The sequence below is a fragment of the Cyprinus carpio genome, chromosome B7 (genome assembly GCF_018340385.1).
Source record: "Cyprinus carpio isolate SPL01 chromosome B7, ASM1834038v1, whole genome shotgun sequence".
In the NCBI taxonomy this organism is placed as follows: domain Eukaryota; kingdom Metazoa; phylum Chordata; class Actinopteri; order Cypriniformes; family Cyprinidae; genus Cyprinus; species Cyprinus carpio.
The window spans coordinates 12,439,448-12,457,182 of NC_056603.1; the positions used below are offsets into that span (position 1 = coordinate 12,439,448).

Sequence of the window (17,735 nt, forward strand, 5' to 3'; positions counted from 1 at the left end):
ATTAATCAGAGGCATCTCTGTGGTAACGAGACTAACCTCGGATCCGGCCGCAGCACAGTTGATGAGATTATTATTGGGGTTAGCCATCCAGAAGGTGGAGGTGGCGCTGAGAAAGAGAGAGAAGGACACTGATTAGATTGTTCTGATGCCACAAACATAAACAAACACGGCTGACATTTAGCACATGTCCATTCTTAACCTCATCACCACCAGATTATTATGGGCTCTACTGTAATTACATGTGGAAAAAACATGAGAGAAAAAAACATGAGCGATCTAAACAGCTGACACATTTACAATTTAACAGTTAAATGGAGTTTATATTTAAAGTTTTTCTTCTGTCTATCTATCTATCTATCTGTCTGTCTGTCTGTCTATCTATGTATCTATAGTTCTATCTATCGTTCTATCTATCTATGTATGATGTGATATGAAATTATATGCAAAATCTTACTGCATTATTTTAATGTGACTTTATCACATATGATTGTGATTGTCACGTGGTGATATTCCAGGATCTCTGGCCCTGTCTTCCTCTATAATTTAAGAGCTGTGAAGCTTTATCCTCTCTATTGACAGAATTTCAGTCTAAAAGGTGTGCCGTTCATGCAATATTTATGAGAGCAATTAGCAATTTAATGCAATTTAATGCCCTAACAATTTGAAAGCCAGTTCATTCCACATGCTACACAGAACCGGTCTAAATGAACTGAAAAGGTGTTTGTATGAAGATATACATCCGTGTGGGGGAAAAAAGGCATCTGTTGCCTGTTTACGTGTTTGTGTCGTGTTGGTGCCATTCTTAAGATGTTTAACTAGACATCGTTAAAAATGAAGGATTCAATTCCATAAGTGTCTTCTAATGTGTCCAAGAAATGTTCACCTCATCCTAACACCACACTGATAACCGCACTTCAAAGCAATTCCCAGCTCTCGGCAACTCTGCAGTACAAATTAAACATATTTACTGTCAACACCAAACCCCAGTTTTCCCAACCCAGACAGTTTTACTGCCAGAGTTTAGCAGGGCTTCTTAATGTGGGGATGTTGCTATTTTAATTAGCAAAGATTATCTGAGGTTCTAAGAATGCGAGTGGATCTTAGGATAAAAATCATTACACAATAATGAGCTTGGGCGGAAACGATCATCAGTGCAACCGCATGTTGTGTTGTTGCTTTCTTAAGAGGAAGCCTTGATTAAAGAATACCAGTGAAAGTGAGAAAACAACTAAAAAAGGGTTTGTTAGAGGCACGAGTCAACAGAATGTACAGGTCCTTCTCAGAAAAATTAGCATATTGTGATAAAAGTTCATTATTTTCCATAATGTAATGATAAAATTAAACTTTCATATATTTTAGATTCATTGCACACCAACTGAAATATTTCAGGTCTTTATTGGTTTTAATACTGATGATTTTGGCATGCAGCTCATGAAAACCCAAAATTCCTATCTCAAAAAATTAGCATATCATTGAAAAGGTTCTCTAAACGAGCTATTAACCTAATCATCTGAATCAACTAATTAACTCTAAAACACCTGCAAAAGATTCTGAGGCTTTTAAAAATCCCAGCCTGGTTCAGTACTCAAAACCTGCAATCAGGGTAAGAATGCCGACCTGACTGCGTGTCAAGAAGGCCATCTGACACCCTCAAGCGATGTCGAGGGTAAGACACAGAAAGTTCTGAAACGAATAGGCTGTTCCAGAGTGCTGTATCCATGGCACCTCAGTGGGAAGTCTGTGGGTAAGGAAAAAAAGTGTGGCAAAAAAAAGATGCACAACGAGAAGAGGTGACCGGACCCTGAGGAAGATTGTGGAGAAGGACCGATTCCAGACCTTGGGGGACCTGCGGAAGGCAGTGGACTGAGTCTGGAGTAGAAACATCCAGAGCCACCACCGTGCACAGGCGTGTGCAGGAAATGGGCTACAGGTGCCGCATTCCCCACAGAGAAGCAGCACTGGACTGTTGCTCAGTGGTACAAAGTACTTTTTTCGGATGAAAAGCAAAATTTTGCATGTCATTCGGAAATCAAGGTGCCAGAGTCTGGAGGAAGACTGGGGAGAACAAAATGCCAAAATGCCTGAAGTCCATGTCAAGTACCCACAGTCAGTGATGGTCTGGGGTGCCATGTCAGCTGCTGGTGTTTGGTCCACTGTGTTTTATCAAGGGCAGGGTCAATGCAGCTAGCTATCAGGAGATTTTGGAGCCACTTCATGCTTCCATCTGCTGAAAAGCTTTATGGAGATGAAGATTTCGTTTTTTCAGCATCGACCTGGCACCTGCTCAACAGCTGGGGAGAAGGAAATAAATGGTTTACTGACCATGGTATTACTGTGCTCAATTGGCCTGCCAACTCTCCTGACCTGAACCCCATAGAGAATCTGTGGGATATTGTGAAGAGAAAGTTGAGAGACGCAAGACCCAACACTCTGGATGAGCTTAAGGCCGCTATCGAAGCATCCTGGGCCTCCATAACACCTCAGCAGTGTCACAGGCTGATTGCCTCCATGCCCCGCCGCATTGAAGCAGTCATTTTCTGCAAAAGGATTCCCGACAAGTATTGAGTGCATAACTGAACATAATTATTGAAGGGGTTTGACTTTTTTTTGTATTAAAAAACAGTTTTCTTTTATTGGTCGGATGAAATATGCTAATTTTTGAGATATGAATTTTGGGTTTTCATGAGCTGTATGCCACAATCATCAGTATTAAAACAATAAAAGACCTGAAAATTTCAGTTGGTGTGCAATGAATCTAAAAATATATGAAAGTTTAATTTTATCAGTTACATTATGGAAAATAATGAACTTTTATCACAATATGCTAATTTTTTGAGAAGGACATGCAGATAGTATAATGATGATGGCTACGGCATCTCTTAATGATACAAAAAATTAGAGCTGCACGATTTGCTGCATGACAGCCATGTTTCAATTACTTTGACAAATACTGGAAATGCAATTTGAACAATATGATAATATGCAATATGATAATTGAACATTTCATTGCTTTGATATAAAAGCAATAATAAGTAGAATTTTGCTGAGATATAAAAGATAAAAGAATGTCTGTCTGTCGTTCATTTGTTCTATCTATTTATCTATCTATCGGTCTGTCCGTCCGTCCATCCATCCATCCATCTATCCATCCATCCATGTATGTCCGTCCATCCATCCATCCATCTATCTACAGTATCTATCTTAAAAACTAAAAACTAATAATAAACTTAAAAATCCAAAAAATAAATAAATAAAAATAAGTAAATAAATAAAATAGTTTTTTTTGTTTGTTTTAATTATTTTTTACTTCATCTGAATGGCACGAAATTCGGTAAAGGTTTTGGCACTTGCTATGTGAGCACACACAAAAAAGGGTTAAATGGTCCTGAAAAAAAAAAAAAAAACTTGTTCTGTTTGCAGTCCAAAACAAAATATAAATATTAGATGAAAAACGTTTAGTGGAAATTTATGTTTGTAATGTTTGAAGCACTAAAATAACTAAAATTACTATACTGAATAAATAACAACTAAAACTGAATGAATAAATAAATAAATCAAATAAAAATAAATCTAAATAGTAAGATTTAAAAAGAGCAAAAAACTAATAAAATGACAAAATAACAAAATCATATATATAGCCTTTATTTTCATATTTATATATATATATATATATATATATATATATATATTATATGTATATATATATATATATATATATAATATATATATATATATATATAAAAACATGAAAATAAAGGCTTTTTAAAATAAAAGCTTTTACTAAATCTGGTCTACATCTGATCTATATTTCTGAAATTCTGATCTACCATATATCTATTTTATATATCTATTTTTAGTTTTGATCTTAAAGTTAGTTCCATATTCCTAAGGCAAATTAGAATTTCTTAGTTCATTCTTTCAAATTTAGAGTGACATATTCTTGGTTCTTGAGGTAAAATCATCCACACCATTCAGTGAGTCTTACCTGCAGTCCTGGCGTGGTTTGGCCACGTATCCAGGATAAGCTCCGTTGGTTATGTCCCGGCACATCTTGCTGTCTCGGTCGGAGGGCAGCAGTGTGCTCGCCTTCACCAGCAGACCCAGACAATGGTCAAACGTGTTCCTCTCCTCCGGTCCATCCTCAGTGAAGAAACAGTGTCCTAAAGCATCATAGCCGACAACATCCTTCACCTACCGGGAGATTAACAATTTAGAACAATTTAGAAATTACCAATTAGAAGATAAGACAGAAGATGCGGTTTTTAGCAACTGTAATGAGGGCAAATAATGAAAACTTCACATAAAGAAAAGTGAAACCTAACTAAGACAACACCCAATGACTCATCATGTACTGTTAAAACCAATCTGAATCAAAAATGGAAAAAGAGAGTCTTCATCTGTGAATATTTTCATTTAAAATGGCTTAAAATATAGCGGATGAGCTTTATTGATAAATTTTATGCTGCTTTGTGAAGCTTGATAGTTTAAATCCCCATCCACAAAGTTTTGATATCCATCCAAGATCTTCTTTTTTGTTTTTCTTTTGAATTTAACAGGAATCAAAAATAGAAGTACAGGAAGTATAATTCTAGTTTATGATTTTTTTAATTTGAATATTTTATTTTATGGTTTTTAGAATTTTAGTTTTTGCATTCTTTGGAAGAAACATCATGAGTAAAGGTGAGTAAACCATAACAAAATCCTCCTAATTTCTATTCCTTCATGTAATGCTCATGGTAACCAATGACTCAACATAAAAACCACTACACAAAATCCTCCTTAAAAGATGTCAGCTATCTTCTATTTTCGAACACTGCTGTGAACACACATTTCTAAATGCCCAGAAGCTGAAATACTGCACCTTTTGCCATCGAAAACAATGCTGATAGAAACATCATCTGCTCAGTGAGAGCTGGCAAAGAAACATGGTTTTTGGGACTGAAAGCAATTCAATTAATCCTTTCAAAGAAATAGGTGAATTGTAAACTACCCCAGTGTGTGATACATCTACTGCTGGGCAGAAGAACATTTAGCCTTGTTAAACGCATTAGAGGCAACCCTTGTCAAAGAGTTATTTGCGTCAGAGCTCTGAGGTTGGTGCATCCCCCCCGCTGGCTCCAAAATAAAATCGTAGCATGCTATCACGAACGAATAATCTGGCTTCAGTGTGCCGTAACCTTTCACCTCGTCTCCTGTGAAGAAAATAAAGCAGCTTACAGCAGTGCTCCAGCCTCTTTGAGAAGTGTTTGAACAGCAGCTCCTCGCTTTAGGACTGCGACGCAATAAATTACAGATTCACATTCCTGTTCTGTTGAGCTCTGACAATCCATATTTCATTTAATCAGATCGAGTCAACAGAAGCCAAGTACTCCTTTCAGCTCTGCTATGATGTAAACAATACTAGATGGCATCACTATCTGCAAAACAGCTGTATATCATGCAAGCGTGAAACAAAGTCAATTAAAGGTTTTGACTACAAGATTTAGTTTCCCAACTTGCCTGTTTCCATCCCTAAAGCTTCAATTTAAGTCTTGCAAAGAGTGAAGGGGCGTGGCCAGTCAATCAAAATCAGACAGATGATTGACAGCTAGAGATCACTAAGAATGGAGGAGCAGCTACTGCAGGAAGGTATTCAGCCATATTCAGGTTTTATAGACTTCATCTTTTCAGGCTTTCTGCTTAAACTACCAGTCTTGGTTAAGTAAAATGGTTACAAAAAGCTTAATTCAAAATCTATTCTCTAAAAACTTTGAAAGTCTCATTATCTTGTTATTTTTTTCTTCTCAAGAAAATGTATCGTGTTTGAAGTATTTCACGCATTTATACAGATAAAAATGTTAGAAAAAATGTAAAGTAAACTGATTTTGTTTTAAGAATTTTTAGATACTAATACAAATTAAAAATTTTAAATTCAAATGAGCTTCTCAAGTAAATTTGAATTTTTAGATACTAATACAAATTGAGTATTTTTATTTTGAATGAGCTTCTCAAGTAAATTTATCTTGACTTCGAGATTTTTAAATTTATCTCGTTTTAAAGATGTTTAGATATTTATACTAATCCATCTTGTAAACTTTTTTTTACCTGGTTTTATCAGGTATGCACCATTAATGTGATTTATTTGTCATACTTCATTGGCAAATTGTTTGCCAACTCACTAGATTAGTTTATACTTAAAGTAACAGGAAAAAAATGTGTCACTGGGTTGAGAAAACGTAATTCAGGATACATTGTCTTAAAAGTCTTATATTATTAAGTGTTATCTTATATATTTTGCTTCTCAAATAATTTTATGTTGTTTTATGGATGCTTAGATATTTTTTACTGTTTCAGTGAATTTTGAGTAAATATTGTGTCCCAGTAGTTCTATGCCAATGCTGTGTGAAGACTGAGGGAATGATAAAAAAAGATTAGATTCTATCAAAATAAAGCACTAAAGATTCCGTTCTATTAATGTTGCAGCAGAGACTCATTATGGTTGTCTTCATGCACACATAACCTCTGTGTCTGAAACTCACCAGCAGCCCGTTGGTGCCATGGACGGTGACACATCGGGAGAAGGTGTGATGAATGGACAGGTCTTTCACATAAGTTGGCGGGTCGTAGCCTCCCTTCTTATCCACATCCCCATTCATATGGAAGTGGACTGGGTAGTGACCCATGGACTGCTGCCCCATGTGCTTAAACTCCACCCCTTCCACATGCACTGAGCGGAAACCTCGCTCTGTCTGAAGAATAAAACAGAAGAGACAGGAAAAATCACACTTTTGAGCTATTTTTGACTTTAATGGTGCTATTTATGGCTTTTACATTTATTTACATTTATGCATTTAGCAGACGGTTTTATCCACAGTGACTTACAGTGCATTCAGGCTATACATTTTTTTTTTTTCCCCAGTATGTTTTAATGATATTCATATCTGTCTTGGGTGCTAAAAAATATGTACTTGTTTACCAGTATGTCATGTTTGTATGGAAGCTAATTGCAACTTTTAACTCTCATCTCGGTCGTATCTCACAATGGAGACTTTTTTTTTTTTTTTTTTGCAGTTCTGAGGGAAAAAATGTCAGAACTGCAAGAACTACACAAATACAGAACTGTCAGAACTGTGAGATAAAAAAGTTGCAATTACCATTTTTATTCAGTTGCACAAAATTTGAAGGGGGGGGGGGGTTTGGCAAAATCAGAATCAGAAAAAAAAGTCAGACATACAAAATGTAAACTAAAGTAAAAATGTCAGAATTGCGAAATGTTAAATCAGAATTTGCGAAAAAGCAAAGCAGAATTGCAAGAAAAAAAGTCAAAATTTTGAGTTGCAACTACCTTTTTTTTATTCTGTGGCGGAAACATGCTTCCATATATGCGGCCATTAACTGACCTCAGAAAAACCTGAACCTGCAAGTGTGTTGTTGAATTAATGAAACATTAATTTAAAATCATAAAAAAAGTTTTATAAATTAAATTAAATTAATTAGTTTATTAAGTAAATTAAATTAAATTGAGTGGTTTTGTTTTTTGGTTTATTTGATTTTTTTTTTTTTAATTTTTCATGTTTTATTGTTTGTTTCATTGTTTTGCTTTTCTTTTTAATTAATTCTAGCAATTTCTGGATGACAATTTTTTTTTTTTGGAATCCCTGAAACAAAAAACAAAAAAGATTCCATTCTATTCATTTTGTATTAATATCCTAGTTGAATGATCCAATCACAAGTGGTCACAGGGTCTATGCAAGCTGTGCTCATTAATGTGAAATTTGAATCCAGATGAAAGAACATCAAAAGTGGGGAATGTAAATATTATCACCCCTTCAGAATAAGATTTGAGACATGCACGCCAGTCTGTGTGTGAATATATGCAGGGGCGGGAAGTAAAGGTGTCAGCTAGATTGATTTCCTCTCTTCTCTCGTTCTCGGAAGTCTGGCAGAATGTTCACTTTTGGACTTCACGGCTGCCTTTTTTGTGACCTACATCAGATTGTTTCAAGTCAAAGGATGTGAAATATGCTGCACGTCATATCTGCATGATGCAGAACATTGCGAGTGAAAGTAAGATGATATGACGTTTCCCAGGGGAAGGTGGCACACTTTGGCTCCAATTAATGTCTTTCATCTTTTTGGACGGCCAAATGTACGATATCACCCCAGCCTGACATTTCTCTAAATGTTTCATAAATTAGATTAGCTGCCTGGCAAATATCATAAGAATGTGACAGTACGGTCTCGGAAGGCAGTTTTTTATGACCTCCCTTGTGGCTGAAAACCATAAACACAAGCCCCAATCGTCCGGGTGTTAATTGTGTCAGTGGGTTCATTGCTCTAAACAAGCAGGCCGAACGTGTTTTCAAATGGGTGTGTGAGTGAAGAGCATTTTTGATTGACATGATGACCCAAACATGGATACAGCTCTCATGAAATTACTGTACTCATTCCAACCAAATAATTAAACCATTTATGAGCCCATCACCAATATTTTTGTTGTCAAACAGTAGATTGACCTCATATAACCTATTGTAAGGGCCTGTAATAATGTGGTTTGACCAGTGTGGCGCAGTTGAGCGTGACTGTGATTTAGTTTTCCCACATGCAATCCAATTAAGAAGACACAGCGCTATGTCATAGTACAAACGAAGCCAAGCCAGTAGAGTTTGGGAAAGGTTCCATGTAGGGGTGGAAAGAAATGAGACTGTGGATCTTTTGGCAAAAGGAGTAATAAAACATGAAATAGTTGACGTACAAGTACCATTAAGAAGAGCAAAAAAAAAACAAAAAAACTATTATAGAGGATCATATGCACAAAATACGGTAGGAACATTGGGACATAGATGACACAGGAGCACATCTATACAGTATACAAAAACATGTAGGCATGAGTATGAGGCAGGACAGGAACCTAAAGGAGGAAAAGATAATTAAACAGCTTAGAGTAAGCCATGCTGTATTAAATTTAAAATTACATAGAATAGGAAAACTGGACTTCACACCTGCTGCAATGCACAAGAAATAGTAAAATTGTACCGTAGAATAAAGTTAGAGATGCAAATTGGAAAACAAAACAATTGAGAACGTGAGAATTTGACACTAGAGAATTTGATTGGGAAAACATCTGAGAAAGTTTGTAGTCTCCTAATAAATTAAGAGAGTTAAGTGTCTGGGCTTTTTTTCCTTGTCAAGCTTCTGTCCACTCTCCAGTCCAGTAGGTGGCGGTAATGCTCCTTTAAGTTGGTTTGCCAGCCATCATTAAAACCAAAAAAAGAAAAAGAAGAGTTTGGGAAAGTTTTACAAAACTACAAACAGAAAAAGCTGTCGTGTGAAGGCCCCAAAACATTCATTGCGAAGTTCTTCTTTTCGTGGAAAAAAGAAGTTTGGTATAAGCAAGCAGCGGTTTACTGTTATTGAACATCCCGATGCTGCTGAGAGCGCCATTTAGATGGATGTGTGCTTTTCTCTCAATAGCAAAAAAAAAAAAAAAAAAAACACTTAAACATGACAGCAGTGAGAAAACAGCAGTTAAGAAAGCATCTGATCATAGCAATCCAGTAAATTCATGTAGCATCTATTCATATGGCACTTTATACAATAGACAATATACAATATTAAACATGAAAAACAGTGTTAGTGTCATTTCATTTGAAATTACAACTTGATTTTCTTCTTTAAATTATAAATGTAACTAATAAAACTAAATTTTAATGAATTACAAATTCTGAATAATCGATCAGTGCCTGATTAATTCTGAAATAATCGCTGATTCGTTGATTAATCGTTCCAATATTTTTTCGATTATCAAAATATTAATCTGTTGCAGCCCTAGTTGTTCTGAGTGGTTGCTAAGGAGGTTCTAGAATGTTCTATCTGGTTTCTAGGGTGTTGTTAAACTGTTGCTTCTAGGTGGAGACTAAAAACATGAACAAAAACACAATGCCTCAAAGACTTCAAAATAGTCTGTGAAATGAACCAAACTAGCAGCAATTATTTAAGTAATAAATGCTAATACAAGTACACCATTGAGAGCCATTTGGATTTGGAATGAAATGAGGATTAGTAAACGATGACAATTTACTTATTTTATCATTTATCACTTGTAAAATCATTACTGTGAGGCAGGTTTTGTCAAAAGCAGTTTCCTCACAACTTGAAAGACAGGATGGCCTAGTTGTTACACACCAAAATTTCTTCTTGAGTGGAGAAACGGGCCAACCTTCTGCATGACAGCGAAGGTGAGGAGGGGAAAAGGAACAGTAAGATCTGGGCCAATTACTAGAGAGGTCAGACTCTTGAGTCGCCCCATCACGTACACACACACATGCACACTGACAGGCCCTTTGCAGGAGACAAAGCACAAAAAAAAAAGTCTGTTCTGCTAGTTTGACAGAGTGTTAATGTCTAGCTAGAGGTGCCATCGCTGTGATATCTCATTCTGAGGGTTTGAACATCTATGTTCGGATGAGCTAGTGGACAGATAAACGAATTACAAGACAATAGTAGATGGCATTTAACAGAGAAATGTGGGTTTGAAGTGACAGGAGGGTTGAGTTACCTTAAGATGGCCACCAAATGTGTCAAAGGAGAAGAACTTGCAGGCTTCATTGCCGTAACAGGTCGGCTCCATCTCGCCTCTGATCAAAATGTTGCGAGTCAGCAGTCCGACCTCTGCCCGCATGTCCACACCGTCCACCTCCTCTCCGATGTGAAGGTATGCAGGTTTACCTGGAGGATGGACACACACACAAACACAGACAACTTCATCACACCTCAGCTATGTAATCTTTCATAACCAATTTGCATATTAATGCACTATTCAATGCTGTTTTGTAGTATAAACAGTGCAAGTATGTGTTTACACTGAAAATTATAAACAGAACTGCTATTGAACTACCTGGATGATGCACTTAATTAATAAAAAAACAACAACAACAAAGTATCGAATGTTGAACACTTTTTGTTCAAAACTGTTGCAGCTTTAATTATGTAAAGGAGGGGAAGGAGCTCTTAGACTACAATGTTGTACAACGAATTACAAAATAATCGTATAATATTCATTCACTACCCATTTGACTTCATCATAGTGCATAAGTACAGTGTTTAACTGTATAGTGCATAATTTGGAATACAACTGTTTTATGCAATTTTTATGTTAATTTTATTGCTTAGTCTCATGTTTTTATTATTTATTGCTCTATTTATATAGTGTGAAGCGGAATATAATTTAATGCCTAATTTATACATATTTTGTGTCATTTATAAAAATTTGAAGCAGAACAACAGAATTTTGTATATGTGTACTACAACACATTTCCATAGAAAAGTATATTTAATTGCATTTTATTGCCTTCCCAAAAACAGTACTAAAAAGCATTATATTTGAACATGTATCATGGTTACCATAGTTTTACAGACATATACCATGGTAATACCATGGTACATAAACGATAGATAGATAGATAGATAGATAGATAGATAGATAGATAGATAGATAGATAGATAGATAGATAGATAGATAGATAGATAGATAGATAGATAGGTTTATCGCGTCTACCAGTAGAAAATATCCCAGGCCCCCAGATATATCTCTCAATCAATCATTTTTTGGTCTGTTTGTCTTCCTCCTCCTCTCACACATAATATATGAAGTTCTCATAGTTTCTGGACACCACAAGTTCAGAAGCAGGACTGAGATCGGCAGCAGGCATACAGAGAAAAAGAGATTATGAGAGAAACAATACACGCAGAAATATATGAGAAAAGCCGAGAGAGAAAAATAGGCCAAATGAGGGAGAGAAAGTGAGACAATTCGTAAGTTATCATATGTTTTTGTGGGAATTTCATGGCTCAAATTGGAGAAGGCGTAGAGGGACAGAGAGAAAGAGAGAGATGTCATTCCACCCTCAGACATTCTTCCTGCCTGACCCAGATACTGGGCTGAAGAGGCTCCAGGACTCAGAGCTCATCTGATAATCACAAACAGGGATGCTCAGCTCTCTCCTTTCCCACATTGTCTTCCTCCGACGAGTCCCGAGAGACTTGGTCATGTTGACAAATTGCTCCTCCTAATGGATGAGATCCTCTCAATGCTCATTCATTCATTTTTAAAATGACTACAGTCACTATACGGCCTGACCTTGAGTCTGTCTAACAGAATCAAGGGAGACTTACAGATGTGTCTGACACAGGAGCAGGCCATGGAGAACGAGACCCAGTGGATCAAGAAATCACAAAGCAGATCTCTTTCATTTCTCAAATGCTTCTCCCTGGCACCACTTTGATCTTTGCCAAAGTCTTCTGCTTCTCAGATTTTCCTGTATAAAAGACTTTAATAATTTCATACATTCCAGAAGAGAACTCAAAACTAAGTCTCCAACCACTTTTTGTGGGATTCTATAATAGACAAAATGAAAATGCATAAAAATAGTGAAATTTGCTGTCTCCAGCCTGTTAACGAAGCCATTTACATACATAATTTTGTGAATATTGCAAATTATATTGTATCTTTCACGTCCCAAATCTTTGTAAAATAGTATAAGATTTAAATTACAATATCAGAAGATGACAGCAAAGTGGAGCAGCTTTTTGTGTTGTCCTGTATGAAAAATTTTAGGGTCCATAAAAAATAAAATAAAAATCAATTAATTAAGCAATATTATTATATAATATAATAAAAAATGATTAATTATAATAAAAAAATTGTCATATTATATAATAAATAATTTTGAGGGTCCATAAATTAAATTACATATTACATTACAAATACAATTTAATAATATTAATATAACAGACTTAACACTCTTTTACAAATGACCGAGAAACAGAGCTTTAACAGGAGCAACATTATGAACATGGGTGCTGTTTGTAGGCTAATTCTGTCATGTGACAATATTAATTTGATTCCTCATCAAAAAGTGTCTTTGCAATATTTGAAGCATCAACATAGAATTTATGTGCTAAAGTTAAACATTTTGATGTGGTAAACCTTCTTCCACAAAATAAATAAATTATAATAAAATAACATAATAATAATAATAATAATTGGATAAAGGCAATTCAGGTGTAGTCAAATATCAGAAGTCTGCAATCCATTTCATTACGAGCTCTAAAATTTCTAATTAAAATTCTCCCTATTCATTTAATTGAGAACTTGAGTTTCCTGAGCTTCGTAAGAAACTCTTTTGGGTTTCTAAAAAGAAGACAGATTTCATATCCCTGACTGTTTTTATTTAAAAACAAACAGCAGTCTGCAGCTTCCTGATTGTTGTGCACCATTTTATTGGCTGCATGCTGATAAGATGAATGCCGATCTATCTCAATCACACACCTCAGTGTATCCGCATGCTTAGAATCACCATCAAATGAGCTGACGGCCAGCTGGCACCAAACACACAGATGAGGAACGGGTCAAAGTTCAGAACAAACAGGGGTCAACATATTGAAACTGCTTCCTGGCCAGCGCTGGGGCAAATCCAACAGATGGGTCTCTTTCCATCACCACACACACACACAGAGGAACCTGCAAAGCCCACTGAGTCAAAATTGACATCTACAGTATGTATTAAGTCTAAACCATTGCCTAGCTTTGGTGCTCATGCAGGCAATAGGAGTTTGAATCTGTCTCACTGCATTTTCAGTTTACTAGACAGTGTTCTGGCTGGTTGCTAGCACTTTGCTGAATGTCAACAGATTAAAATGAGTGTCATCAGTTCAACTGAATCAAGAATCTTTTTATAAGAATGAGACAGATGAGGTGTTTTGAAAAATAGGATGAAAAAAGGAAAGAAGTGTACAAGCACAGACCCTCATACACACACACATGTAGACTTTTTTTTTGTTAATAAGGATAGAAGTGTACACAACCAAAATACTTACACACTCCACCAAAAAACATCATCACCTAATTCACAGCCAAGCAAAAATACTCACCGCCCATCAACACCCAGCTAAATGAGACATGCACACAGAATGATGCTCCATCAACACATGATTGCCTTCACTTGTGAACATATAGAATGATCCAATCGGGGTGGGATGATGGGCGGGTTTGGGCAAGTCTGACCCTCCTAATTAAAAGAATATTAAATATACTATTTGAGATAAAAAGTTGTTTAAATGGTCTTTTTTATAATGGAACTACTTCTGAGAAATAAACTTGAGTTAGTTATGCATTATAAGTACTATGGCTGGAGTTTTGCCCCATTTAAACAATAGAGTAAAATTTAATTAAATAAATTAATTAATTAAAAATTTTTTATATATATATATATATATATATATATATATATAATAAAAATAAATAAAGTATAAAATAATAATTAAATAGTAATAAAACTAAATAAATTGATATAAAATAAAAATACAAAATAGAAACTGCAATAAATAATGTAATAAAATATGAAACCTTTAGAACTCGCTAGTCGCTACAAACACATGTTGTCCTGTTGTCCAGTTGTACAATTGCATAATACTTTTCAGTGCTGAATAATGTGTACAATCAACAAAATAAAATGAAATAAAAATTTATATTTTATATTATAAATAAATAAATAATAATTAATATAAAATAAAAAACATAAATATATAAAAATAATAAAATAAAACAGCAGCTAAAATAAAAAATATATATATATTTTATAATGTAATAAAATTCCAAAATTAATAATACACAATGGTGTTCAGCTTGATGTTAAAATCCTGCCAAGCCAACAATAAACAATTTTAATATGTATACAAATGCATAAGCTATATCTTTTAGTGCTGAATGAAGTAAATATTTAACAATTCTCTTGTTCTGTCCGCCTTCTTTTTTCACTGAATGTATTGCAATGCATTTAGCGATTGTTTTCTACAAATTTAGTCTATAGAAGGCATTTCAGAAGACAGAACAATCATGCTGCCTACCTTTCTGAACAGCCTTTTGTGTTGTAAGTGCATCATGACACCTTAAAACGCTTCCACTGTGTGATTTGCACACTTGATACAATCAAGCTAATTTCTAACGCCGAGCGATTTGCATTCAGACAAACAAACACATGCATTCGCTCAGCATGAGTCAGGCATCTCCATAGACAACTGAAGAGGATTAAATGAGTTTCCTCAGGGCTGGAAAACTGTCTAATGGCTTTCATAGCAGTTTTAAAGTGAGAGAGCGTCCTACACTTCCGCATCAGAGACAGAAACACGGAGAGACAAGTGCTCACCATCAGTCTAATGCAAGAGCATCATTGGAGCCGTATCTTTGACACGCATCTTTGAAATTTGTCATGATCAATACACCAGGCGCTTTGTTTTTTGACACCTTCTCTTGTTTGCTGTCGCCCACGTGCGATTCAAACCTGCTCTAATCGCGCAGGCAGTCGAGACAAATTACGACCCCGGTGGATAATGAATGCACAACCTCTGCTCCACCAGAAGTCTCGGTGCACAAACACGTGTGCATGCACACATCCAGGCCATGATTCTCAAGCAGACATGCATTCGGTGCCATTACGGTCTTAATTACGGGCTCTATTGAGAAATTACCCAGTAAACACACACATTCACTGTCACACACGCACCGAACAGCCAGGGGTTGCTGGCAGAAGGACCTACGTGAGCAGACTTTCAATGTGGTTCCAGGTGTGTCCATCTTTAATTAGTGTGTGTGTGTGTGTGTGAGAGAGAGAGAGTCACAGTGACGTGCACACTAGCTGAGCAGACCTTGAACTGTACTCTAAGTAACATAGGAAAAAAAAAAAAAAAAAAAAAAAAAAAAAAAAAATATATATATATATATATATATATATAATATATATATATATATATATATATATATATATATATATATTATATATATATATATATATATATAACACCTCATTATCTTTCATTCAGTTATGGAAAAAACTGTATCCGAGGTAATATGTTAAATCCCATTTGTCAGACATTGCTCACACACACACACACACACACACACACACACACACACACACACACACACGCAGTTATTAGAAAACACTTCTGCATTAAACACACTGCTATTGCCCATACCTATGATTAGTGATCTGAACAAACCACTAACACTGAGTAATTTAACTCTGGTGTGAAACTCGTTCTGTGCAGGTTGGGATACTTCAATGAAGTGGTACTTTTCTAAACAATTAGACCTGATTATCAATTGCTGGATAAAAAACACACAGTAGACTTACACTGAAGAAGGAAGCTGAACCATAGAATCCAGAATATTATTCTTTGCTCACATTGCACAGAAACTGTTCAAATAATTCATATCCAGTCTTAAGGACTGACTCATTTTTCAAGTGATTATTTCATATCTGTTTGTTCAATATCTGGCATATCTATGTTAGCTGAGTTACTTATATGTGACTAAAGTAGTGCTGTATAATGATTAATCGCGATTAATCGCATACAAAATAAAAGTTTTTGTTTATGTAATATATGTGTGTGTACTGTGTATATTTATTATGTATATATTAGTGGTGGGCATATATTAATTTTTTTTAATATAGATTAATCTCACTGTAATCTTGGAATTAATCTAGATTAATCTAGATTAAAATGGCTCATTTGAATTCTCCGAAGGCATTCAAATTATGTTCAATAAGATTGTACTTGTTAGTACATGATAGAGCTGTGCTGCACTCAAACATAGTAGTTTGACGACGACTCTTCCCCTGCGCTACATCAGTGCTTGGCCTGGCATCTTCCGCTTTAGCTAAGGGATGCTTTGCGTTTAGGCACAAGTTGCAAACAACCTTACGCCTGTTTCACACATACACCGTCTGCAGTGCGTATGCATTGCATTTTTGTATTTTTTTTTACGCACCCATGTTAACGGATTCCAGCGTTCACGCGGTTGCGGTCCGTCAGTGCGTTCCAGGAGCGGTGCGTCTGCAGCAGTGCAGCGATCGTATACGTACCGAGTCTATTTTTGCTGTGCTGCATGCGCTGAATTAAAATGACAGCGCATTGTTCGCGGTAAAAATTAACATGGATTGACACGGAAATGCAGTAATTTCACAATAAATGTATATTAATTAAAGCCTACCGTGTTTCACACGCAACACATGGGTTTTGGCTAGGTTTAAAACAAGAAAAAGAGGACCTTTAGATAAACGATGGGGCAACCATGATATAGGCCTATGCACTTTTATGGAAGCAGAAAAACAAAGTTCATTAAGAACCGTGCGATTGCTTGTAATAAAGATTTGACTGCAAAAGGCACGAGAGTCGACTGTTTCTGTCAGTGGTGCTTTAATTTTAAATATTTGTGATATCCCAACAAGAAAAGTAGGCTAATTGTTGTGTTTAAATGTTTTGCTGCTTGCTTGAGCAGCTTATTATACAAACCTAGAAGTCAATGCATGAATAATATGTTGTTTATATTTATTAAGTTTAAACTAATGTCTATGATTATGAAAGATTGTTACTGGTCTGTGACAAGAGGAATTTTTTGACGGTGAAAGTCATCATAGCTTGCGTAGTATAGACCCAGCTCCCAACCCAACTTTGAGAATAGAGTAACGGCGATATTTTTTTCATCGCCCGATAAGAGTCTCACGTTAACGCAGCATGTTAACGCCGATAACGGCCCACCACTAGTATATATAAATACACACACATACAGTATATATTATGAAAATATTTACATGTATATATGTATATTTTATTAATTATATGATATATTACATAGATATATATAAATTTATATATTATATAATTATATATATATATATATATATATATATATA

General features: G+C 35.4%; 1 protein-coding gene across 2 annotated transcripts in view; it reads right to left on the bottom strand.

Moving 5' to 3' along the window:
* LOC109055128 (cell migration inducing hyaluronidase 1) overlaps nt 1-17,735 on the bottom strand; it is a 121,367-nt gene that overhangs the window by 17,509 nt on the left and 86,123 nt on the right. For both annotated transcript variants that reach the window (XM_042727290.1, XM_042727291.1), the window contains 4 exons: nt 10,538-10,707; nt 6,519-6,728; nt 3,986-4,191; nt 37-106 (listed from right to left, as the gene is read on the bottom strand). In XM_042727290.1, the coding sequence (XP_042583224.1) occupies nt 37-106; nt 3,986-4,191; nt 6,519-6,728; nt 10,538-10,707 (656 nt within the window). The remainder of the gene's footprint in view (nt 1-36; nt 107-3,985; nt 4,192-6,518; nt 6,729-10,537; nt 10,708-17,735) is intronic.